We start from the raw sequence: 26,790 nt of genomic DNA on the forward strand, positions 1-26,790 counted from the left end.
AATCTAACACAGCTAAATTATCCAAGTCCTTGTGAAAGTGTGAGTTTGCTAGAAAGACTTCAACTAGTTTTAAGTTTAGATTAGCATAGGAATTTTAGATGGAATAATTGCAAATAACATTGCCTCACTAGTTCAAAGTTAAAGGTTTAAATTTCTTTGCAAATCAGAATAGAACGAATCTCTCCCCAGTTTTGGGGAAGGTAAGGTTTTGAAAAATAGTGCTGTAACCAAAGATGTTGCTCAGTTGTTGCTAAGGTTTCCTTCAGCAAGATGGGGAGGGAAGCAATTTATAGGAACTTCCCTCCCACTGCAGCCCCCCCGTATCTGCTGTACTGTCCCTAAACTTCAAAGCAGCTTTTTTTGGGGGGGGGGGGAGGCCTGAAAGGTGAGGGAGAGGCATCACTTATAATTGTTTCCCTCCCATCCCACTGACACAAAGTTACTGCCAGCTGAGTGCTACCGCTGGATACAACCTGTAAGCAGCTGCAAGACCTGCTTTGTGGCACCCATCTGAAAGCAACCATCATTTAAGCAGCATGTCTGACACAGACTCTTCTTTGCTTCTCTTTATTGGTAATTCACACCGCTTGCAAATACACCAACAACATACTGCCATTTTAGAAGAGTAATTCACACACAAAAATATTTACACAACAGAATAATGCACATGAAGTGCATTATTTTCCATCCTAGACTTTTGCATGATTACTCATTATTAGTAAACTGAAGAGCCCTAATAATCCAAGAGCTTCTTCCTTTCTTCTGCTTCATATTAATCCTTGGTTTTTGTAAACACAAGCACGTGCGCGCGCGCACACACACACACACACACAGCAGGAAATGAATAGCTGACTCAGTAAGCAACCTCTGAGAAAACAGAAAAAGGCAGATAAGTGGCACAAAGAAAAGTCAGAAGAGTGCAATTATTTACTTTGTGACCCTTTACCAGCAACAGTGTGGAACACAAAACTCCTTTCTTCTGCCCCAATTACTTCACCCCACTGCTTCTTTCTGTACCACAGTAATTAGAGCTGGAGGGTTGCATAGTCAATACCGAGAGAGCAAGAAATTCAAGTTATACAGAGCTCTAAAATATGCATGGCCTCCCTCGTGTTTCCTATTTAGGGCTAACCATAGCTTGCTATGACATTAGCTGTGACCTTCAAAGCAGAACCAGTTACCCATAGTATCTGATTACAACCACAGTTTGCAGATTTCAAAGGTCACAGTAAACTGAGGTTAGCATTAAAAAGGAAATGGAGAGAAAAGCCTCTCAAGAGAGGAAGTTGACAGATGGTTTGAACCTGAGCCTCTGATCACAGCAGGATAGTTCAAAACAGTTCATATATAAAATTAGGTAAGTTACAAGGCAAATTTTAAAAATAGCTTGCTTTCCAACATGTACACACATCTGATTTTAAGATGTGAAGTTTACCTGGGCTAATCAGAAAAAAGGCATTAGAACAAATGGAGTAACACATACAGAACAAATTAACTTGGCATGTCCAAAAATAAATGCTGGTACTTTTATTAGATTTAGTTAGCCTTTTCTCACTTAAAGCAGACAAACATGTTACCATAAGTTTCTATGCTTCATGCCATGGTACAGTGTACTTTTTAAAAATACCATTATTTTGCAGTATTTAGCATATCTCAAGCATGCATTTTAAAACTTGTCTGAAATAAAGCTATTTAGTACCTGAGAAACTAAGGCAGTCCTATGTATAGTTCCTTTGGAATAGCCCTGACTGAATTCAATGGAAGTTCTGCCAAAACATCACCATCATTATATTTATTTCTATCTGGCCTTTTTCCTGACAAGACTCAAGATCAGTTACAACTAAAATAGAAACAGCTAAAAACTTTTTTTTAACGCAATTTTTTTTTAAAAAAAAATAAGCATAGGATTGCACTGTAACACATTATTTTAGACACGGGAGGAAAAAATAAGTTTAAAAGAAGTGCATATACTCCCTTCTTTGGTGAAAACCAGCTTCTACAGGTAACATAGCAAGTAGAAGAGGGGCCCCAAAAGCAAAAGTGACTCTTAATTTGGCACCGTAACATGGATTACACCCAATGCTTTTCTGTTCCCTCTTTTCAAGTTTCTCGCAGATTTGGTCCCCTTCAGCCTTCATTAGTAACTGTATCTATAGTGAAGAAAGAAAACAAAAACCAGCAAGGCAGTGAAGATCGCCTGCAGAGTAGACAATGTCCAGGGAAGTCCCAGGAATAGAATCTGCAAAGCTGTTTGTGCCTCCCCTGATGACAAGCTGTAGAATAATAACCAGGCAAAACAAATACATGTTTATGTAATTTGCAAAACTATGCAGGCCAGAGAGTTCAGGTTACCTTCGCTCAGGTTTTTGGGCCACAAGTACACGCAGCCCAGGCCACCATTCTGCCACTGCACAGACCAGGAAGGGAGAGACCAAGGTCCCACGGACTCCGCCGCAGCGCAGCAAGAGACCTGCCCTTGTTTATTTATCCTATCTATAAAACATTCCTTTCCCTCATCCAAAGCCTGCCAAAGAAAAACAATGAAATCTAAGGAATATACAAGCGAGCAAGAATTACCAACGAAAGAAGAATGGCAGACAAAATTGATGGACTATGCAGAATCACATAAATTAACAGGAAGGATTCGAAACCTGCGGGACCAGAGTTTCTTAGAAGACTGGAGTAAATATATGAACTATTTGAAAAGTAATGGTAATGAACAGATCACGCTAGTAGGATTGTAAGAAGTTTTGTAAGGAGGACTATTTGAAATATTGCAAGAAAGACTATGAGAAGAATTGTTAGTTAATGATAATTAAGAGTAATAGAGAAATTAAGAAATGCAGAATAAGTGATAAAGAACAAAAAATCATCAGAGGCGTTGACAGAAGTCTAAAATATTGTATAAGATAAGAAGTTATGTTATATGATTGTTGGAAATGGTATGTTAAAAAAACCAATAAAAATGTAAAAAAAGATGGAGGAATATACAAGCTACCATCACAAAAGCACAAAAAAGTAGTAAGAAGAAAAGCAGAAATATTTGGAAGAAGAAAAAAAAGGTAAGATTGTTGTCCATAACATGGGGCTGAAATATCACATTGAGATCTTACCTAGGCTTTGAATGGTAAATTGTTGTGTATTCTACTACTTTCTGTTAAGGTAAATGAGAGAAAGGTTTGATGCTAATTGCTGCATCACATTTCAAAACTCTCCAGAAATTTAAAAGCTGTAGTTAGATATTCACTGTTTAACTTTAAAAACCAAAGGGGAGGTGCTCTTCTGTCACCGTTCGTCAATACTTAATATTATGACAAACTACCATATAAATTACAATACTATTTTGGAAACCAACCACCATGAAATTGCTATTCACTGATGATAACCCACCAAAGGAATAGAACATAAGCAATGGAGCAGCTAAACTCCCATTTCCCTTAGAAAATTACTCATTATTACCACATACTGATGGTAAGACAAGAAACACAAATTCAGATGATGAGGTATGTAAAAAAATATATTTAGATGACTGCATAAAGGAAAAAAAAACTTTGTTTAGCAAACAAAATTAGTACCACTTCAAAAACAAGTAGTATAATACAATTTACACCCAATAAACTTGGAAGAATTAAAAGCTTCTAATTTCCAACCATTTCCGTCAAAGAAATAGTTTAAAATATTTTGTTTTCTTCCCCCTCTTCTCTCTTCCGCGAAAAAACACACCCCACTGCAGTATAGTTAGTCTGTTAGTGATCATTCAGTCTCTGTCGTATGCTTCTAGATTTTCCATTTTCAAATTTTCGCTTTTTGAAAACTGGTATTCCCTCTGTTGTGTCTCCAAGAGAAGTGACAGTTTTTTCTTTAAATATCACTTTGGCATCCTCTGGGGCTTCCAGAACTGGGGCTGGCAGAGAGTCATTTTCCATGTTGGGAAGCTCCAAGTCTACTTTTTCACTAAGATAAAACAAAACAAAACAAAACAAAAAGAAGCATTAAACAAATGCAAGTTCCACTAATATATCAAACCAAAATCACGTGACATCGGTAAGGGAATTCAAACACAAAAGCTGACAACAAAAACTCATCAAGCAAAAATACTGCTTAACCTTGAATCAAATAGGCAACATAAAAGAACAATATAATCAGACTAGTGTTAATTGCATACGTAAAATTGACAACGTACCGTATTTTTCACCCTATAGGACGCATTTTCCCCCCTCCAAAAATGAAGGGGAAATGTGTGTGCATCCTATGGGGTGAATGAAGGCTTTCGCTGAAGCCTGGAGAGCGAGAGGGGTCGGTGCGTCCCGGGAGTGGGAGAGGCAGCCCATCTTCTGGGGAAGACAATCAGCGTAGCACCAGTGGAGAAGGGGGGCAGATGGGGGAAGCGACGAGGCGGTCCCATGACTCCTTGCCGGGGACCAGCGGGGAGAGTAGAGGTCCTCTGCTGCCTACGCCCTCCTTGCGCAGAAGGCTTTCGCACAGAGAGAGTAGGAGGAGACTAGGCGTCAAAGAGCTTCTTTGCTGGAAGAAGTTTAAGAAACGCCCACTGACAGATTCTGCCAGCGATTGAGGCAGCCACGGGAGAGTGGCTGTCCGGACAGAAAAGGTTCACTCAGGCAACCCAGCCAGGTGTTTGCACCGGCTTACGCACGAGCAACCCCTAGAACCATTACAGGGCACAATATCCAATTTTCATTTTGGGAAAAGTTAAAATTTACAGCATGCTGTGTGCTGAAGGAGAACTATATGAAAATGATGTGTCAGTGGTATTTAACACCTATAAAATTAGCAAAGATGTATAGAATTGCTTCAAATGTATGTTGCAAATGTTAGGAGAAGGAAGGCATGGTCTACCACATGTGGTGGACGTGCAAGATAACAAACGCATTCTAGGAAATGATCTATAGTGAGTTGAGTTTAAAAGAATGTTTGTGGAAAAAACCAGAGGCTTTTTTATTAGGAATTTTAGGTGCAGAGATACCAAAGTAGCAGAAACGATTATTCATGTATGTGATGACAGCAGCGAGGATACTACTGGCCCAGAGATGGAAAGAAGATAAAGGCCTGACCAGAGACGAATGGCTGATGAAGATGATGCCAAAAATGGCAAAAATGACTGGGAAGATCAGAAACCAGGAAGAGAAGAACTTTAAGAAGGAGTAGGAAAATTTTGCACTGTACTTAAGAGAACACTGTAAACAACTAAAAACTTTGGCAGGATTTGAGTGATGCTTGTAATGCACTAAAAATAAACGTAAAAATGGATTATTTAAGAAAAACAGAAAATAAGTGGAGCAGTTGAAAAAGATTGAAAATGGTAACCATGGAAGGGAGATGGGCAGTCAAAGGATTCAGGGGGATCCTAATGATCCTAAATGATGATGTTGATGTTTAATGTTTGAATTTAAATCTACAATGTAAAACTCAATCAAAAAGATATATATATATATATATATATATATATATATATATATATATATATATATATATATATATATATATATTTGCTTTCGTAGATTTTCACGGGTACAGGAATGTAGGTTTTGGTGTCTTCGGGTGTCTTCCCGTGTAAGAGTTGGGGTGTCTAGGCGACGTTTCGACGAGGTCTCACTCGTCATCTTCAGGCTGGTGCTTTCGGCTTCTTGTTACTGGAACAGAGCAGGATCTCAGTGTTTGAGTTCCTATAAATACTGTTGAGGGGGTGTGGTGTATAGCCTCCAACGTTCTGGGCAGAGAGGAAGTTCCCAGGTTAGTGTGCCTTTTCTTCTTTTGTTCTTTAATTACTTGAGGGATATCTTGAGTGATTTCTTGAGTGATATTCTGAGTACCACTTAGGTGGGTCATTAAGTGTGGATTAGTTGCTAAAGCTTTCGTGTCTTGACCTCTTGAGCTTGTGAAGAGTTTTTCTGAGAAGATGGCTGTACTGCACTTAGTTGTGCTCTGGCTTGGCTTCGTGTATAGGGGCGAGCTGTGGTTTTGTGCCCTGTGCCAGCCAGATCTGTGTAGGGATTGCAGGGGGGTGCAGCATCCGGAGGTGCCACTATGGTTTGGCTACTGGATGGAGTCTGTAATTTATCTGTGGAGAGGGTCTGGGTTTGGGTCTGGTGTGGTTGATTGGTGATGGCGTTCTGTGTGCCTCTGGTTCTGGTGTCGGTTTTTGTGGGGAGGGCTAATTTCCAGATGTCTGGCAGGCGGGACGTGTCGTCACGCTTGTTCATGTTGTGAGGGTGTTTCTCTATCTCGATGGCTTCCATGATTATTCTCTTGTGGTGATGTTCCATGTTAAAGAGCAATTTGGAATCTGCAAAATTAATTTCGTGTCCTGTTTCTTTCATGTGTTGGAAAAGAGAGGAAGTTTTTTCTTCTTTTTTGACGGCATTCTTGTGTTCTGCGATACGTGCATTTATTCGTCTGTTTGTTTGTCCAATGTACGTGGCTGGGCAGACTTTGCAGGGTATTTCATAGACCCCTTGGTTTTCCAACTGGATTTTATCTTTGGGGTTTCTGAGGATATTGGCTATTTTTTGGTTGGTGCAAAAGGCTGTTTTGATATTGTGTTTATGGAGGATTTTGCTAATTTTATCTGTAGTGCCCTTGATATAAGGAAGGAGGGCCATGCCATTGTTTTCTTCTGTGTCTTGGTTTTTGGGGGGTGTTTCTTTTTGGATTAGCTTCGTAACCCTGTTTTGCTGGTATCCATTGGCGATTAACACATTTGAGAGATTCTGTAACTCAGTTGTCAAGTGGTCTTTGTCAGCCAGGCGTTTGGTTCTGGAGATGAGAGTCTTGGCTACGGAGTTTATTTGTGCAGGGTGGTGGTGTGATTGTGCATGTAAGTAGCGGTTGGTGTGTGTTTTTTTCCGGTAGATAGTGTGTCCTAGGGAGCCATCAGGTTTTTTTGTAGATTAGGACGTCAAGGAAGGGAAGTTGGTTGTTGGCTTCTATTTCCATAGTGAATTGTATTTTGGGGTGTAGGCTGTTGAGATGTGTGAGGAAGCTATCTAGTTTTTCTTTCCCGTGTGGCCAAATTACAAAGGTGTCGTCAACATATCTGAGCCAAAGTTTGGGTTTGTGTTCTGACTTGTCTAAAGCATTGGTTTCAAAGTGTTCCATGTACAAATTTGCGATGACCGGTGAGAGGGGTGATCCCATAGGTGCTCCTTCTATCTGTTTGTATCTTTGTCCATTGTGGATGAAGTACGTGTTGGTTAGGCAGTGGTTGGTCAGGTCCAGGATGTATTCGGGGGGATTGTATTTGTTTTGAATGGCTGTCAAGGCTTCATTAATGGGCACTTGTGTGAAGAGAGATACAACATCGAAGCTCACAAGTAGGTCATCGGGATGTAGGTTTTGCTTCTTTATTGTTTCTATGAACTGGAAGGAGTTAGTAACGTGTGACGCGATGGATTCTGCATAGGGCTGAAGTTGCTTAGCGAGAAATTTAGCGAGATTTTGTAGAGGTGAGCCTATGGAGCTGACTATTGGTCTGAGTGGTGTTCCTTCTTTGTGTATCTTGGGGAGACCGTAGAGTTTGGGGCATCTGGATGATTTTTCTCTGGGGATGATTCTTAGCTGGATTTCTTCACTGATAGGAGAGGCTTTTATTTTGGATTTGGTGGTTTTTTCCAGATAGGTGGTGGGATCTGTTTTTATAGGTTGGTAGGTAGGGTCTTGGAGTAGATTTGATAGTAGATTTGACTACCAAGCAAAACTATCAAATCTACTCCAAGACCCTACCTACCAACCTATAAAAACAGATCCCACCACCTATCTGGAAAAAACCACCAAATCCAAAATAAAAGCCTCTCCTATCAGTGAAGAAATCCAGCTAAGAATCATCCCCAGAGAAAAATCATCCAGATGCCCCAAACTCTACGGTCTCCCCAAGATACACAAAGAAGGAACACCACTCAGACCAATAGTCAGCTCCATAGGCTCACCTCTACAAAATCTCGCTAAATTTCTCGCTAAGCAACTTCAGCCCTATGCAGAATCCATCGCGTCACACGTTACTAACTCCTTCCAGTTCATAGAAACAATAAAGAAGCAAAACCTACATCCCGATGACCTACTTGTGAGCTTCGATGTTGTATCTCTCTTCACACAAGTGCCCATTAATGAAGCCTTGACAGCCATTCAAAACAAATACAATCCCCCCGAATACATCCTGGACCTGACCAACCACTGCCTAACCAACACGTACTTCATCCACAATGGACAAAGATACAAACAGATAGAAGGAGCACCTATGGGATCACCCCTCTCACCGGTCATCGCAAATTTGTACATGGAACACTTTGAAACCAATGCTTTAGACAAGTCAGAACACAAACCCAAACTTTGGCTCAGATATGTTGACGACACCTTTGTAATTTGGCCACACGGGAAAGAAAAACTAGATAGCTTCCTCACACATCTCAACAGCCTACACCCCAAAATACAATTCACTATGGAAATAGAAGCCAACAACCAACTTCCCTTCCTTGACGTCCTAATCTACAAAAAACCTGATGGCTCCCTAGGACACACTATCTACCGGAAAAAAACACACACCAACCGCTACTTACATGCACAATCACACCACCACCCTGCACAAATAAACTCCGTAGCCAAGACTCTCATCTCCAGAACCAAACGCCTGGCTGACAAAGACCACTTGACAACTGAGTTACAGAATCTCTCAAATGTGTTAATCGCCAATGGATACCAGCAAAACAGGGTTACGAAGCTAATCCAAAAAGAAACACCCCCCAAAAACCAAGACACAGAAGAAAACAATGGCATGGCCCTCCTTCCTTATATCAAGGGCACTACAGATAAAATTAGCAAAATCCTCCATAAACACAATATCAAAACAGCCTTTTGCACCAACCAAAAAATAGCCAATATCCTCAGAAACCCCAAAGATAAAATCCAGTTGGAAAACCAAGGGGTCTATGAAATACCCTGCAAAGTCTGCCCAGCCACGTACATTGGACAAACAAACAGACGAATAAATGCACGTATCGCAGAACACAAGAATGCCGTCAAAAAAGAAGAAAAAACTTCCTCTCTTTTCCAACACATGAAAGAAACAGGACACGAAATTAATTTTGCAGATTCCAAATTGCTCTTTAACATGGAACATCACCACAAGAGAATAATCATGGAAGCCATCGAGATAGAGAAACACCCTCACAACATGAACAAGCGTGACGACACGTCCCGCCTGCCAGACATCTGGAAATTAGCCCTCCCCACAAAAACCGACACCAGAACCAGAGGCACACAGAACGCCATCACCAATCAACCACACCAGACCCAAACCCAGACCCTCTCCACAGATAAATTACAGACTCCATCCAGTAGCCAAACCATAGTGGCACCTCCGGATGCTGCACCCCCCTGCAATCCCTACACAGATCTGGCTGGCACAGGGCACAAAACCACAGCTCGCCCCTATACACGAAGCCAAGCCAGAGCACAACTAAGTGCAGTACAGCCATCTTCTCAGAAAAACTCTTCACAAGCTCAAGAGGTCAAGACACGAAAGCTTTAGCAACTAATCCACACTTAATGACCCACCTAAGTGGTACTCAGAATATCACTCAAGAAATCACTCAAGATATCCCTCAAGTAATTAAAGAACAAAAGAAGAAAAGGCACACTAACCTGGGAACTTCCTCTCTGCCCAGAACGTTGGAGGCTATACACCACACCCCCTCAACAGTATTTATAGGAACTCAAACACTGAGATCCTGCTCTGTTCCAGTAACAAGAAGCCGAAAGCACCAGCCTGAAGATGACGAGTGAGACCTCGTCGAAACGTCGCCTAGACACCCCAACTCTTACACGGGAAGACACCCGAAGACACCAAAACCTGCATTCCTGTACCCGTGAAAATCTACGAAAACAAATATATATATATATATATATATATATATATATATATATATATATATAATATAATATATATTTGTTTTCGTAGATTTTCACGGGTACAGGAATGCAGGTTTTGGTGTCCTCGGGTGTCTTCCCGTGTAAAAGTTGGGGTGTCTAGGCGACGTTTCGACGAGGTCTCACTCGTCATCTTCAGGCTGGTGCTTTCGGCTTCTTGTTACTGGAACATATATATATAAACTTCCCTAAACAGAGCTGCCTTCAGATATCTTCTAAAAGAATTGTGCTTGGAAATGTACCGGGAGCCAATGTAGATCTTTCAAGACTGGTTTGGTTTTTTTAAATGTATTTTTATTAAATGTAAATGTATTTTTAAATGTATTTTTATTAAAGATTTTCCTGGTTTACAAAAGTATGTGCAATGTCTCTCTTTTCCCTCCAAGTAACATTTTTTTACAGATCAGTTTCATTTGTTGAGACATTAGGAAGAAAAGGGGGAAAGAGGTGGAGGGGGGAAAGGTGAGTGGGAGTGGGGTGGGGTGCCAATGTTTCTATTTTACTTAATATATGTGGGGTTTTGTGTCAGCATCGCTTGTGCAGGTTCTCTGCTATTCACTTCTGTTCCTTTGGCGGTGAGAGAGGCTGGGGTTGATGTAGGGTGTGGTTGTTTGTTTGTGATTGGCTGTGGTGATCTTTGTTTTCATGTGTGAGTGGGGTGGGTGGGTGTTTTGGATCAGGTTAGCCATATTGATTTGTACTCTGTTGGTGGATTTTTGTCGTCATCTTGTTGGGCTGTGTATGTGATAACGGGGAGGCATGAAGGCATCTTCTTCTATTTGTCCCTGTGTCAGTTTCAGTTTATTGGTAAATTTTTCTAGTAAGGCTGTTTCCCATACTATTTGGTGCCATTGGTCCATGCTTACTCCTGACAGGTCTCTCCAGTATCTGGTTATGATGTTTCTGGTTGCTGAAAGTAGGTGCGTTATGAGTTCTTTGTGGTGTAAATGGGCATTATTGTCTTCGAAGATGTTTAGTAGGGCCAGTTCTGGGGTGATTTCTAATACTTGCTTAGTTATTTTACATATTTCTCGTACGGCTGTTGTCCAGAATAGTTGGGTTTTGGGGCACTCCCACCACATGTGGAGGTATGTGCCTGTGGAGGTGCACCCTCTCCAGCATTTTGGTGAGGTTCGTGGGCATATTAGCGCTAGTTTTCTTGGTGTTAGGTACCACCTGTAGGTGAGTTTCAGAGTAAGTTCTTTCCTTTTCGCTGATATGGATTTAAAGGGTTGTTTAGACCACATTCTGGTCCATTGAGTGGGGTTAATCTCATAGCCTATGTCATCCTCCCATTGTTTTTTTATTGTGTCCAGGGGGTTCGTGGGATTTTGGAGTAGCATTTTGCACATTGCGGATACCATCACTTTACAGTGTCCCTTTGTTGTTAGGAGGAGGTTTTCGAAGGTTGTCAGGGGCCTAGTTGCTACTGATTTTACTGCTGGATTGTTTAAGAGAGCAAGTAATTGGTGTTGTGCTAACCAGGGTCTAAGGCATGTCCGTGAATACCAGGTCTAAGGCATGTCCGTGACTATGGGCTGGGCCAAACTTATTCAGGGACAGCCCCATGGAGGCCATGCTTTCTTGTAAGGTTGTTTTGGCATGGACGTTAAAATCCCCTAGGACAATCAAAGTAGGTGTCTCCAGGAGAACATCCACCATGACCTGAAGCAGCTCAGGCAGCGAATCCTTGGTGCAGCGGGGAGGTCGGTACACTAAAAGGAATCCTGTACTGCCCCTATTGCCCAACTTCCACAGCATGCACTCAGAAAACTGGGTCTTCCCAGTAGGATGCCTGGTGCAGGCTAATGACTGTACCCCACCCATATGTCCTGGGTTGTTGTGTGTTAAGAGAAACCTGGTAGGCAAGCAGCGGCAAGAACAGGCCCATCTGCTTCATCCAACCAAGTCTCTGTTACACGTTATCAAAACATTGTCAGAAACTGGTTTGAAGTTCAGATCACAATAACAGGAATTCAGAGGAATTTAAAACTCCACCAAGAAATGGTATACAATCAATGGTCTCCACGCTGCATCTGGGACTTACTATGGATCTTTATCTTCCGTGATTTCTTCCCATTCCCCGTAAGGTTTGACGCTTCGAGATGCTGCCTGAGAGGTTTCCTGCCGAACGGCTGGTACATCCTCTATATCACTGCTTTCCTGCTTCACTTCTTGCCATTCCCCATAAGGGGTGATCTTTTTGCATCTGTGAGGCTTTTCCTCTACTTCGTCATCACTTTCTGTTTTCCTCTAAAAGCAAAAAAAGCCAACAGCAAACTACTGAGCAATACAACACCAACAACTTCCTTTAACCAAGAGAGAGTCCACACACACCAAACAATGGTTATACAGAAATTCACTTCTCCAAACATGAGGAATTAACACCCAAACTGTGCGTTACACACCACAGATTCATATATCCAAACAGCCGGACCTGCATGTAGTGCTGTAACTGAACAAGCAGCCTTCAACAAAGCTTACTTTTTGTGTTTTGCTGGTCTGTGACAGCCATTTTGCCAGAAACCATGTGGGTGGGGGCGGGGATATCTGACAAACTAGAGAGCATGTTTTCCTTCCCTGTTTTCATTTTGCAAGGTTTCAGAAGATTTTCCTGGTTTTTTCCATCACTTTGGGGTCAAAATTTGGTGGTCAGGAATGCATTTGAAATTTCCTCATAGGACTCAACAGAAAAGACTGACTCGTTACACACTCACCTATTTCCTGACAACGCATGGTGTTTTGATAGTGAGACCAACATATACAACATCAGCCTCAACACAATTTATATAAAAGCAGCCTAAACAAGTTCTATAATAAATAAATCAGCAATCCAAGTGCAACATAGTGAGCAAGATGTCTTTATGGGTCCTTCATCCCTGGTATCTCCTCCTTATTTCCCAAATACCCCGCTTCCTCCAGCCCTACTCCCACTCAAAACCCTCTAAGCATCCCCCATTGTCACAAGGCTGTGACCCAGAGACAGGGGGTCCTATCCCTTCTTTTCAACCAGTCTCTCACCCTTGGGGAAGATTGCCTTTGGCTTCCTCTCTAACCACAATCCACACCCCAAAACCACCTGAAAGAAGAGCCCTGTCCCCATAACTGCCACATCCAAAGGGCTTTTATCTCCCTTGTCCATATAGTGACGTTTGGCAACTGGCATGCCAGAAACTGCTGCCATGGGCAGGGAGACTGTTCATTACCCTCCCCACCCCGGCTCTGTGGCCTGGTCTCCTCAGTGGCAAGCATTTCTGCTGGATGGCAATGAACTTTTTATTCAAACTTCAATAATTAATATGACTTGATAAAAGATGTGGGTTTATTCTGAAAATGACTTAGGAAAATGACTTACCCGGAGATTTCTTTTTGGCTTTTGCAGTTCGCTTTTCCTGCCTGCTTTCCCTGCATCTGATTCAGCTTTCTTTGACTCCATTTCTCGGCTGTCTTCAGGATGGTTTTCTTTTTGACTCTCTTTTGAAGGAGACACAAAATTATCAGGTTTCTCCCAGGTTGATACTGGAAAACACAGACAGCAATGTATTTTAAACAATAGTTTGTATTAAAAGAATCTATATCCAGCCTATTTTCAAAATAAACTCAAGGTGGCTAACAAATCAAAACACCACACAATATTAAATTCCCATTCTTAACCCCACTCAAACAAACAACTGTTATTTGCGTTTCACAATGTTAATGCAACGCATCAGTTGTACACTCAACATACAGAAACAAATATGGGTCTGAGGTAGATGATGCAATTTGGTGTCATCAGGAAGCTAGATATAAATCTGAAAATTACTGATTTTGAATTCTGGCAGCTACTCCCAGCCTAGTGCCAAAATGACAACAAAGTAGGCAATCTGGCAAACCTCACTGGGGAGAGCTTTCCACAATTGGTGTGCCAGTACTGAGAAGAACTACAGTGGTACCTCTAGTTACGAACTTAATTTGTTCCGGAGGTCCGTTCTTAGCCTGAAACTGTTCTTAACTAGAGGCATGCTTTTGCTAATGGGGCATCTTGCTGCCTCCGCGCCGCCGGCACACAATTTCCGTTCTCATCCTGGGGCAAAGTTCTCAACTCGAGGTAACTCTTCCAGGTTAGTGGAGTTTTTAACCTGAAGCGTTTGTAACCTGAGGCGTTTGGAACTCAAGGTACCACTGTACCTAGTTCATCATCCACTGCACTTCAGACATGATTGGCTCAAATAGTCATGACATTAAGAGGGCAGACTCAGTCCGTTTCACCTTATGAACGGTGCTGCAGCTTCTCTATGGCCCACAAGTTCCTACAGAAAGGACCTGAGGGCCTTATCAGGGTAACAACTCCACCCCACTCCCCACCCTCTGGGATTTAGTTCTCCATTTGTGCTACTGACTTCACAGAAGTGTAGGGCTATCTCACACTGGCAAAACTCTGCATGGGCAGAAACCCAAGTTCAATCCCAGCATTTCCAAGGAATTTTGGGAAAGACCTATATCAAAAATCTGGGAAAGCTGCTGCCGGTCTGTGTAGGCAACACTGAGCTAGGTGGACCAATGGTCTAACTCTGGATAAGGCACCTTCCTATGTTTTATCTCTTTTTTATCTTCCTTACCTCCTGTTTCTGTGTTGTAGTAATAGGTGCGACCATCTTCACTTGTTCCTTCCATCCACTGTGCTGTCTAACAGAGAAAAATAAACCACCTAGTAAAAGATTAATCCAAGTCTCACTGATGTACCATATGGATATAGGCAAGGAAGGTCAGGCTCCACTTATGAAAATATTGCAATTATATCTAACTCATTAAAATCATCTGGGGGACATTCCATACACTCTAACAAAATTTGGACAGAGACAGAATGGCTCTTAGATAGCCAAGTTACCTGAAATACATCTTTGCACCTTTTCTTTGAAGCCTTTGACTTAATAAACTTTTTTGTTTCCATTCACAAGTGAAACAAGTCCTCTGTTACCTTGGAAACCCCATTTCCCCACACCCTCGTCTCCCCAAACTGTCAGCTTTTAGAAAGCAATATTCTTAGGACAGGGATCTGTTCTTTTTCTTTATAATTCTTGATTGTACTGTATAAATAATAATGGTCACCTGAGAACTAAGCAAAATGAATGATGTTGTATAACACCTTGGAAACTGCATTAAAAAAAGAAATTGAACAATGGTAGGTATAAGGAGTATCACTTAGAAAATCTGATTTTCCTCCCCACCAATTATATATGGCGGGAGTTGAGTCCTGGGAAAAGATACCAGAGAAACATGTCAAAGACTTGCTCCTGGATCCTGTCCTCACACACCCTAAGACACATTACATTTTAAATATTTTTTATTGCAATTTTTTCCAGATAAAGATACAAAGTTGGATATACAAAGAAATAACAGAGAAGAAAAAAGAAAGAAAAAGAAAATCATCCTTTCAAAACTTTCTTCCGTAACCAACCGGACTTCCCCACGTCTCCCTCACCGTGCATTCTTAACAATAAAAATATCAGCAAATTATAACCTTGTTTCGTGCATTCTTTTGTTCTTTCAAATAATTATATTTTAAGTTTAAATTACTTATTATCAATTTACTCTAAAGACAGATGTAATATTATTTTAAACATTAGTCCTTTCATTAATATAACTTAATTTCCCATATCGTCAAATCTTATTGCTGGAGCTAACTTTTCCAAATCATGCGAATTCTTAACCTAAGACACATTACAAACTTGTTCCTAAATACCCATGCAACATGATAATTGTAGCTAAACCAATTTTTGCTCTACACTTGAGTGCAGTCAATTCTCCAATTAAATAGCAATTAAAAATCTGAGACATTACAGGAGTGGGGAAGTAGACTACCCATAAGCACAGGAGAGATGGAAAATTAAACTTGATGATATGACAAATTGCTGGTTATAGACTACTATGAAAGAAAATGGATTAATTCATGTGAATAGTTCTATTGATTTGCACTTAATAGCTGGAACTTGATTAAAGGCACAGGATGACATGTAATGCAGACTACAAGGGAATAAGAGAAAAGGGACTCTTCTCGTCCACTCGTATAATGCTAGATGCTACCCAAAACATGTGTACATATTTTGTATGTATAATATCAATCTTTCCTGTTGATTTAAAATGCAACTATCTTGTGCCAGGACCCCAAGCCCATAGAGTTTCTTGTGTAAGTATAACCTCGCTTGCTTGGTAAATTTTAAGATATTGCCACATCTTTCCTCTACAAATTGTATTTTGACCTCTAGTAAAAAATGAGAACAGGACCATAAAGAAGGCTAATCGCCGAAAAATTGATGCTTTTGAATTATGGTGCTGGAGGAGACTCTTGAGAGTCCCATGGACTGCAAGAAGATCAAACCTATCCATTCTTAAGGAAATCAGCCTGGGTGCTCACTGGAAGGACAGATCCTGAAGCTGAGGCTCCAGTACTTTGGCCACCTCATGAGAAGAGAAGACTCCCAGAAAAGACCCTGATGTTGGGAAAGATTGAGGGCACAAGAAGAAGGGGACGACTGAGGATGAGATGGTTGGACAGTGTTCTCGAAGCTACCAGCATGAGTTTGACCAAACTGCGGGAGGCAGTGGAAGACAGGAGTGCCTGGCGTGCTCTGGTCCAGGGGGTCACGAGGAGTCAGACACGACTAAACAACAAAAGTAAAAAATAAAAATAAAATCTAACTTTGCATACTTAAAACTTAACTTTAGCAGGAAGCGTTCTGAAAATGTGAGTCATGCCAAGACTCAGTCTATGGTGTGCAGCATTTGCCAAAGGAGTAGATCCAATAAGGGACACATTGCTTCAGCTGGTGTTTCCCCTTTGGTTTGGGACTTAGCTACTGGTAATTCTAATGACCAGTTCAAGCTCAGATAACCCGAATAACAATAAAACAAAAGCAGGATTTGCTTTTACAACTTTCATTTACCTTTTGGAGTTCTTGAAGGTTGTCCTGAAATTCTTCAGGTTTCTCCCACTGCGATTCTTAAGGGTGGGGATGATAATAATAAAAGAAGAGATATTAGGTTTCAGTTGTCTGTACATTGAAAAAACGATGGTGACACATAAAGTAAATCTGTATGGGAAGTAATGATAGCTTGGGTAATGGCCACAGTGATGGGAGCACCGTGGGGAGCACTGAGCTGGCTCTGCCAATGTGTCCACGCAGCCTCCACCTTGCTGGGCCTCATCCCCATCCCGGTAAGCGGCAGTGATGCCAATCTCAGGAGGGTGGCTCCACGTGGTCACACTGATAGCTCCTGAAGGACTGAAGACGGCAGACTGGAGAAAAGCTTCAGAAAGCAAGAAGTCTGCAGCAAATGTGGTTTTTTTAGCCAAGGAACTTCCATGCGTGGTGAGAGCAGGTTATTTTGTTCTGATGTCATAGGTACAAGCGGGTGGTGAGGTAATTGGAAAGGAGCCGTTGCAAGATATGTGGATGCTTAAATCTACATTCCTTGTTACAGGTTTACCTCCTGATATAGTGTTGTAGTAATACATATAGCCTTCTGGAGAAAATCCTCGCACCCATTCCTTTGTTTCATCTGATGATGTTTCTGTGGTCTCTCTCGCTCTCTTTCTCTTTTCTTTCTTTTCCTCATGCTTTTTTGGTGCTGAGCTCTGACCTAAAGATTCTGAAACATCAAGTTCCAGTTTTAAAAAACAAACATCAAAACTTCCAGGGACTTCTGGGTTGCTGTGGATGCTCCCTTCATGAGCGAAGACCAAGGATATATTTTGGGGGTTTGGGAGAGCTACACCCGCTATCATCCCCCTGGATTAAAGAGACTGGATATAGATCACTCACACACTTGTTAAGCCAGCTCCCCTTCCCTGCTGAGTCGAAAGGTTCAGTGAAGGAGAGGGGCTTGAGTGACAGGGAGTGGGAATCCATCTTGCTGACTCCTCTATCGGATAATTCACTGAATAGAAGCTGGCTGAGCGTAACCTTCTCTGATATGGATTATAACAAGAGAAGCTCACCTGGACATGATGTAGAAATGAATTGCTGGGATTTATATCTGCTGTTTTTTTAAGGAGGGAAAGAAGAAGCAACTACAGCTATGGGAAAAGTGAGTGACAGAACATATTAAGCAGGAGCTTGTTCATCTTTGGCAGCGTCAGACCCTACCTGTCGTAGCACCAATTCTTTTCAAATCCTCCTGATAAGCCTTCATTGCAGCTTCCTCCATGGCTGCAAATTCCTTTGACATTTTTTCTTCTTCTTTTGCCTTTTCCAAACTTTTCTTTTTAATCTGCAATTGAAAAAAATAATGAGTTCCAATGGAATTTAATATAATGTGATTAGTTTAAACAAGGTTTAATATATTGTATTACCTCACTAATCTTTTTAGCCACATTTTCCTTATGGTTTTTTCCTCGTTCATGAAAGTCAATACTCTTTAAAAGGAAATGAGACAGAATTAAAATACACAGAAATGTGAACTGGCAGGAGCACAAATGAGACTGAACACAGGTGACATATTAAAACAAAAGGAAGCAAACCTACCAGTAACCTAGAGTTCCAACCAGAAGTTTAACGACATGGGGCTGGGGTACCTTAGTGACCACTGTGCTCTATATGAACCTGTTCAAGAGTTCATCAAAGGCACAGCTCTATGTGTTGCCTGCTTGCCCTAACAGGACAGATAGGAACTGGGGGGGGGGGGGGAAGGCCGCTGCAGTGGCAGCATGCCGCTCACAGAATGCACCTGCCAGGAAGCCTTGCTTGGGACCTTTGCTTTTAAGTTCCAGACACCTTTTCTTTTCCCTCTCAGGCATTTTAGCTGGATTTTGTGGCAGTGTTCAGGAAGTTTTATGCTACTATGTCTTGTTTTTTATTCTGCTTCTGTTTCAATCTGTTGTTTTTATCATTTTCTTGTTTAAATTATTTGTTAACAGAAGCTAGCTAAAATATCTTAAATAAATAAGATCACTACAGTAAATTAAAATCTCAAAATAATAATACTGCATACTAATACAGGCTTGCCTCAGTGAAATGCTCAGAAGTTCAGGCTACAAAGATAAATATAAAAGAAACACACAATAGGGAGGATGAAAACAAGTTTCCTTTTCTTTCAATCACAAGGATTCCTGAAATGTTAATTTATTTTAAATATATATCAGGCTTATAATACTTAGTAACAGCAGCAATGAAGAATACCAGCCTGAAGCACTGTTGCCACCCCACATAATCTCTAAGGGAACAGATGGAGCACACAGGACAGTAGTGCTTGTGAAATACAATATAGTCACATTGGTCAGTACATATTTTACCAACTGGCAATTTAGTACACAACACTACTGACTTCCCCAATGTTGATGACCTGCAAGGGGCACTATTGGAATGGTGTGCAGGCTTTTCTCTGCCAGCCTCTACCAATAGAAAGGGGCTTCATGGGGGGGGGGGGCTCTCACTGCCAGCAGTCAGCAGAAAGTCTCAGAACAGGGTGTTTCTGGCACTGTAGCCACACATCTTCCAAAGGGCCCAATTCTGGAGCACAGCAAAGGGAATGAATAAAAATCCCTGCACCCTCTCCTCCTAGGATTATTTTATTTCCAACCAACTGAAGTGTGGTAAAGTTCTCACCACTTGCCAGAATGATGCAGCTGAACATCTTACCAAGTTAAAATGTTTTTCTTTGTTCACACAGTTCTTTGTAAGCTTTGGAATGGGATGTGGGGTTTAGCCACAGGAAAAGCAGGGGTAGCAGAAGAAGAAACTGAAGCTTCTAATTTAGGTAACAGGGTTACAGATTGTGAAGTAGGAATAGGTTTGGAGAAAGTCATGCTAAGGGAGAGAAAGAGGCTGGTCTTCCTTTGTTGAGACAGAAATGCAAGAAGTTGCTTAAGAACAACTTTAGAGAGGATTACAATGATGTTTTGAAGGGGGGGGGGCAGAAGGCCATACAGGAATGCAGCTGACACTTTTTGCTTACAAGATTTTGTTACTGCCGTAAGTTTATACTTTGTGCCACAAAGAACTGCCAAAGTACAGTGGTGCCTCGCAAGACGAAAAGAATCTGTTCTGTGATTCTCTTCGTCTAGCGGTTTTTTCGTGTTGCGAAGCAAGCCCATTGACGGATTAGCGGATTAGCGCCTTTTAGCGGCTTATCTGTTGATTGGATCAGCTGATAAGTGGCTTAGCGGCTTAGAAAAAGGGGGGGAAAGGAAAAAAAAACCAGCAGGAACTCGCAAGACATTGTTGTCTTGTGAAACAAGCCCATAGGAAATTCGTTTTGCGAAGCACCTCCAAAATGGAAAACTCTTTCGTCTAGCGAGTTTTCCGTCTTGCGAGGCATTCGTCTTGCGGGGTACCACTGTAATCCAGATTTTGCAGAAAGTCAGTCAAAACATACCATGAAAATTAAGTTTGTATGCATTGGTTTATTTGCATAATTTATTCTGAATGTGTCAGCCATGGAAATAGGTAAGCAGACTGTTCAAAATTTTGCAGAGTTATATTCTTGCTTGTAAGATTTCACCAGCCATTGTCCACATTTTTTCAAGTTTATCTTTAGAGCCGCGAAAGCTAGGAATTTGCTTTGTTAAAATAAGGGTGTAGGGACTTATAAGAATGATCAAAGAGAATTCATCAATATTGTAGTAACAAACAGAAATATTGCAAGGAGTGCCCTCCACCAACCTGAGATCTTGAGACTTCACAGCTCACATGACATGCAACTACCATCAATATTAACCCTGCTCGGGCACACGGGTAGGAAGAATGGGGACAAAATTGTCCCCTGCATACCCAGCTGACCCAATCAGTCGCCAACCTTTCTGTAATGAGCAGAGGACGTCTGAGGAGTTTTTACCTGTGCTCACTTAAATGTGAGTGGAAGGCTCTGCATGATCCAGCCCCGATAAAGCAGGTTCCCCCATCATGTAGAGGCTTCTAGCCCCTTTCATACCTTCCACATTTAACCTGGGAAGGTCAGGGACTGAGTGAACAGAACGGGGGGTGGGGGTGTTCCCATGCCTCCTACGCATGTGGGTTGTTCTCATTCAGGAACAATGCCTGAATAGAAATACTGTTGCAGCTATTGGAGCACTCATGACAGCTGGTCCCAATAAAGATCAGGACAGTATCAGTAGCTGTTGCACAACCTCTAAGGAAGCAGTATATCTGGATCTCAGATATACCTGGGGTTCACTCAGACTCAGCACTCAGGTGACCACTCCTCATAATACAAACTTCCAAGTCTAGATTGACCTGTTGAAAATTAATATATAATTCATTTTTTGTACTTCAGTTTCACTTAAGAGTACAGAAGGTAGATCATCATACAGGCTTGTTGTCCGCTATCCAGCACTTGCAATAATCACAGAATTTCTTGGGCTGAGATTTCCAGTAATCGGCCCTAGAAAAGAAAAATGTGGAAATTAAAAGCCATTTTGCAAGAGTAAGCAACTCAAACTGAATCCCAACCTTCTCACTGAGTTATTTGTTCCAATGCCAAAAATCTACTTTTCCTAATGTGCGATACCAACCATTTCTTTGTTTTCTGAAACACAGGAGTGCTTCAGAGAATCTCAGTGAAGAACAATGAAGGCTCTTAGAACATACTAAGTGCCATATTTTTGCGCCATAAGACGCACCTAGTATTTAGAGCAGGAAAAAACCAGAGGCCTTTCTCTTGGGCATTGTCGGCCAATTGGTGTCAAAGAAAGATAGAATTTTCTTTATGTATGCTACGACAGCAGCAAGAATACTTATCGCAAAGTACTGGAAGACACAAGATCTACCCACTCTGGAAGAATGGCAGATGAAAGTGATGGACTATATGACACTGGCTGAGATGACTGGCAGAATCCGCGATCAGGGGAAGGAGACGGCGGAAGAAGAATGGAAGAAATTTAAAATCTATCTTAAGGACTACTATAAACTCGATGAATGTTAGAATGTTGAGGTTTTGAGAAAGAAAGGGTTACAGTGATATAAGATTAGATTGAAGGAAAGACTAAGAGGACAGAGGCTTGACAGAAATATTTAGAAGTTGCTAAAAAAAATTTGGACATTGGGATGCAGAAAGGGGAGGTATGGGGGAGTCTGAGAAACAAGGTTTACGAAAAAAAAGGTTATGAAACTATACGTGTTTGTATGTCTTTTTATATGTTTGTATTGTTTTAAAAACTTTGTAAAACCAATAAAAATTTTATTAAAAAAAAATAGTATTTAGAGCAGGAAAACAAGAAAAAAAAATTCTGACTCAAACGTTGTACTAAACTATTGAAAACAGCAAAGCGGGCGGCTCCTGTCCGCTTTGCTGCTTTAAAGCGAGCCATGGTACATAATGAAGTTAATGGAAAAAGGATAGACATTCCATTACAATGTAGCTGCTTTCATTATCACTGGGAAATCAGTATTGGCAGCGGTCACATAAACTAAAATTTGAGCATTTTACTGTTATTAATCAAGAATGGTAATAGTCAGGGAGAGAAACGAGGGCTGTACAAATGAGAAGGGCTTGGAGTATGGAGAAACAGCAAAGACATCAAATGATTGCGCTCCAGTTCCTAAATCTGTGAAGTTTTCTCAAAACAGGCATAGTTGTTTTGAAAGGAAGATTCAAAGAGTGGGAAATGGAGTGATTGAGCAAAGAACAGAGGAGGAAAAGAGGGCAGATAAATAGCTTCCATTCAATACCAAGAGAACACAATGTTTTTGGTTTGGTATAGGTGGACTGTGCTTCTAAGAATTTTTTTAATGAATTATAGATTTGGAGTGGAATATCAGTGCCTCTTTTTAGCTGCTAGGAAGATAGTCCACACACAAACACACAGGATGCCTGGTTATAGTTGTGCAGTTTAAACTGTTCCTGAGCCAGATGCCTGCTTAGTTTTAGCTGAGCTGACTATTACTGGTTTATGGAGATGCTTTGCATGTATTGATGACTATTTCCGCAAAACTGCTACTTGAAGAAACCCCCAAACTTAATATTTTTAAACTTCAATTGGAGCTCAGAATCCAGTTAGGCAATCAAGCCTTTGCAGTTCAATTAGGAGGCACTGAGAGACGGCAATTTGCTGCCCCCCCCCCAAAGAGCAACCCAGGAGCGCGGGCAACGGTGCACAGCCTGCCTGCTGCTCCCAAACCTTTCCTGGGCTTTAGGGGCAGAAAAGCTCACTCCCAAAGAGCAGCCCAGGAGCATGCCGCACTCCGGCAATTTGGCTCCAGGGACCACACATTCGCTCCATAAGATGCACAGGCATTTCCCCTTACTTTTTAGTGCGTCTTATGGAGTGAAAAATACAGTATGTGTATTACTGTAGTACTTTTATACATGTAAATAACATCTAAAAAGATGCAATTTATTCCCACAAGAACTATGAGACTGAAAAACAGTGATGGGCCCAAGTCCACACAGGAAACTTAAGAATTGGGCAGGATAGGACTTCTGGTTCGCTGTGGAGGTAATGGCAGCGTGCTCCGTGTCGTCCGCTTAAGGGACGGCACAGTTCTGGCAGATAGAGCTTTGGGGGTGAGCGCCAGGGCTAGGTGCCCCCCACCCCCACCCCATGGAGGAGTGGGGGTCCTAGGGGTCCAGCAGAGTGTGGGAACTCACCCTCCTGAGCCTCCAGGCTGCCATTTTTGCGCGGGGAAAGAGGCTTGAGTTCGCTCATGGCTCTACCGCACTCTACTGCCGAAGCCACACACCGCCAACACAAGCAGCGGATCTTCCAATTAGAGGTACAGTGGTACCCCGCAAGACGAACGCCTCGCGAGACGAAAAACTCGCAAAACGAAAGGTTTTTTCGTTTTCGAGTTGCCTCGCAAGACGAATTTCCCTATGGGCTTGCTTCGCAAAACGAAGCTTGCCCCGGGGACAGCGGGTCTTCTCTTTTGAAGCAAGGGGCGGCGGGGAGAAGCGATCTTCTCCCCGCAGCCCCAGGTCCGGGGACAGAGGGAAGCGCTTCCCGCTATCCCCGGACCTCTTTTGAAGCAAGGGGCTGCGGGGAGATCGCTTCTCCCGGTGCTCCGAAGCGGGGCGGGGGGGTGGGTACACCTTCCCCCACCGCCCCGCTTTGGAACGGTGCTCCGAAGCGGGGCGGGGGGGTGGGAACACCTTCCCCCACCGCCCCGCTTTGGAACGGTGCTCCGAAGCGGGGCGGGGGGGGGGGGCGGGAACACCTTCTGAAGGCTGGCGGGGGGCAAAAGTCTTTGTCCCCCCTGCCTGCCTTCCCAGGGGCTTTTAAATCGCCCCGGACAGCGGAGAAGTCCTCCGCTGTCCCGGGGCGATTTTAAAATGCCGCCCGCCAGCATTTTAAGAGAAGTCCTCCGCTGTCCCGGGGTTTTTTAAAATGCTGGGGGTGGGAAGAAAAGCCTTAATTGATTAATTGATTTTCAATGCATTCCTATGGGAAACCGTGCATCGCAAGACGAAAAACTCGCAAGACGAAGAGACTTGCGGAACGAATTAATTTCGTCTTGCGAGGCACCACTGTAAAAGCCAAATAAAGTTTTTTTAAAAGGAATTAGGCGTAAATTAACTGATTTGGTGAAACGGAAGCAAAAAAGGAAGTCAACTTCTGATTTCTGCGGACAGGCTCTGCAAGGGGATTTTTTGTGAATGGGAAGTAGAGTGGCATTCACAGCTATGCAGATTTAGTAACAGTTTAACTTTGGACTTTTGAGAGACTTTCTTTTGTCAGCATTTAAAGTTTCTGACAGATATATTTTTTTTAGGGTGATTTCACGATACAGCCAATTTTCATAGTTTTAATACCCCAAAAAAGAAAAACATGTCTGCACTTTTGAAAACAACAACCCTGTAATAACCAATATTATTTTAGATTTTAAGATGAACAACTTTGTTTCTTTTTTTATTTATTTTACAGCTATTGATTGTAGGAAAGTTGTACCCAGTAGTCATCCCCCCCCCACGATGTCCCAAAAACGTAAAATTTTGTCATAAGACATAAGAGACCCATAAATTTTAGTCTTTGTTGAGAAAGAGCATGTCTTTGCAATAATTTTTACCATCAAAAACTATTGATTGCATTGTGCCCTAATGCTGAAAATTCAGCTTTTCTAAACCTAGTTTTTCTACCAAAAATCTACATTTATACATTTTTTTAGGCATTTATAAAATCTTTTGAGTGCTGGTGTATTTTTTCCTGAAATCCTCATCATGTTATTGATCGCTATGTAAAATTTCAAAGAGATCTGATCATTGGTTATGGAGGGGGAAAAATAAAATGCACACAAGGCCAGGATCTTGAGGGACTGAAACACAGATTTCACGAAACTTTGAAGTGCTATAAAATTAAAACTGTTTGAGATAGAGTTCTTTCAACCATAAGGGAAGGGTGTACAGCAAGTTTCATCAAAATCTGAGAGGGCGGCGAAACCCTTGTTTTTTGCGTTGATTTGATGCGGAATGACCCATCTCTCCTCCATTTCATCTCTGGTCTTACAAACTATGAACATCTTTTTTTTCTCTTCTTCTTAAATGAGGTCAAAAACTTGTGCATCACTTTGTAATTTCTGATTGGTTTGAATATAGACGACCTTCTAATTATTATTAATATCCTTCTCCTCCTTATCCCTGTATGGGAGTCTTCTGACCCGTTTCCCCGCCCCTTTGGCCAGATAATGAACACGGGCGTGCGATACTGGGGGCTCCCGGGACGCGTGTAGGCCGCGCGTGATGCCCCCCCCCCCCGCGAGACGGGCTCCTGAGGAGCAGCCGGGAGCGGGGCTGAGAGGCGTGTGAAAGGCTCCCTCGCGGGGCGGAGGGAGGGAGCCAGGCCCACCCACCTTCGGCGGCGCCCCCTCCCGCTTTCCTCCCTGCCCGGGAGCGCTTACATCTCTCTCGCCGGGGCGCCGCCGCCGCCGCCGCCGGGTCTGTTTCCTGAGGAGCGGAGGGAGCCGAGCAGCAGCGCCTTTCTCTTCCCCGTAGAGGCGACGCGACGGACGGCAGCCGCACAGGCTCAATCCGCGCCGCGCGTTCGCCCGCTCGCTTCCTCGGAGAGGCGGAGGAGGAGCCTCCCGTCGGGCGGGGGAGGGGCGCGCCAGAGCCGCGGCGAGTTGCGCGCGACGCCCCCCCCCACGAGACCCCCCCCGCGCGGGCTCTGAGCGGCCGCGGGTTCGAGTCCCGCGCGGGCGGGCTCCGCCACTTCAGAGCGGGCGGGGAAAGAGGCGCTTTCGGGTGGCGCGGAAACCCGACGGGGCGCCGTCCGCGAGAAGGAGACGCCGTGGCGGGCCGGTCAGTTGGCTTCCTCGAGTCCGAGCTCCCCCTCCTGCCCTGCCCCCTCCCGCGCTCCCCGTCGGGGGCGAGACACCCGGGCCGCCCCTTCGGGTCGGAAGAAAAGGCCCCGCGCAGCTGCGGCTCGGAGGGGCTTCCCCTTCCTCTCCCCCGCGGGGGGGATCCAGGCGGCCCTCGGGGCGGTGCCGGGGATGCTCAGGGTCTCCCGCGGGGGCTTTGGGCCAACGGGGGGCAACAGGCACCATCTAAACGGGGGGGGGGTCTGCTTTTCAGCAAGACGGGGAGAGGGGCTGCCCCCTTCCTCCGCTCTTACGTTCTTGCCGCTTGTTTTCTTTCTCCAGCGCTGGAAGTGAGCGGGGAGGCGAGAGCGATGGCCGAGCGAGCGACTCGGGAGAGGTCAGTCTCGGAGCAGCGCGAGTTTCTCTCGGCCTTTGCACTGGGGGAGCTGCTTAAGGAAGTCTCCCCCCCCAGTTCCACGGGGGAAGAGGAACCTCCGGCTCCGTGGGCCCCGCAGAAGCCCACGCGGCACGCCAGAGGTTCAGGTCACCCCCCCCCCCACTTTAAAGCCCTGCTGTAGCAGCGCTTGAATCCTGGACTGGACTTTGCGAAAGGTGCTGGGAAGAGTTGTTCTGGGAGGCCTCATGA

The 26,790-nt window shown here is 43.2% G+C and overlaps 2 protein-coding genes across 7 annotated transcripts in view; one reads left to right on the forward strand and one right to left on the reverse strand.

The window, feature by feature from the left end:
• Nucleotides 1-551: 551 nt before the first annotated feature.
• WBP4 (WW domain binding protein 4) lies at nt 552-26,594 on the reverse strand. 4 transcript variants are annotated; one of them, XM_083519592.1, is made up of 10 exons: nt 26,459-26,594; nt 21,185-21,297; nt 18,272-18,334; nt 18,066-18,189; nt 17,407-17,568; nt 16,863-16,918; nt 14,538-14,604; nt 13,295-13,458; nt 11,987-12,192; nt 552-3,954 (listed from the first exon to the last, which is right to left on the reverse strand). In XM_083519592.1, exons 4-10 carry the CDS (start codon nt 18,145-18,147, stop codon nt 3,747-3,749), a joined length of 945 nt encoding a protein of 314 aa, XP_083375718.1. In that variant the 5' UTR covers nt 18,148-18,189; nt 18,272-18,334; nt 21,185-21,297; nt 26,459-26,594; the 3' UTR covers nt 552-3,746. The 4 variants fall into 4 exon arrangements, with proteins under 4 accessions (XP_083375718.1, XP_083375716.1, XP_083375717.1 ...); XM_083519590.1 differs by lacking the exon at nt 26,459-26,594 and adding an exon at nt 25,746-25,932 and having other exon boundaries at nt 21,225-21,297; XM_083519591.1 differs by lacking the exon at nt 26,459-26,594 and adding an exon at nt 25,746-25,892 and having other exon boundaries at nt 13,295-13,413; nt 21,225-21,297.
• ELF1 (E74 like ETS transcription factor 1) overlaps nt 26,003-26,790 on the forward strand; it is a 67,228-nt gene continuing 66,440 nt past the window's right edge. Inside the window, exons 1-2 of one of the 3 annotated variants that reach the window (XM_083519386.1) lie at nt 26,003-26,145; nt 26,487-26,541. The gene's annotated coding sequence lies outside the window, so the exon portion shown is untranslated. The remainder of the gene's footprint in view (nt 26,146-26,486; nt 26,542-26,790) is intronic. The other 2 variants (XM_083519384.1, XM_083519389.1) reach the window with 2 other exon arrangements.

Source organism: Podarcis liolepis, assembly GCF_965112155.1.
Source record: "Podarcis liolepis genome assembly, chromosome: 8".
In the NCBI taxonomy this organism is placed as follows: Eukaryota; Metazoa; Chordata; class Lepidosauria; order Squamata; family Lacertidae; genus Podarcis; species Podarcis liolepis.

Excerpts from the sequence above, each read along its gene's own strand:
- WBP4 (XM_083519590.1), bottom strand. Across the intron at positions 18,335-21,224 it reads GGATAGCGGACAACAAGCCT|AGTATTGACTTTCATGAACG; the intron begins GTATGATGATCT and ends TTCCTTTTAAAG. Across the intron at positions 16,919-17,406 it reads CTACAACACTATATCAGGAG|AATCGCAGTGGGAGAAACCT; the intron begins GTAAACCTGTAA and ends CCCACCCTTAAG.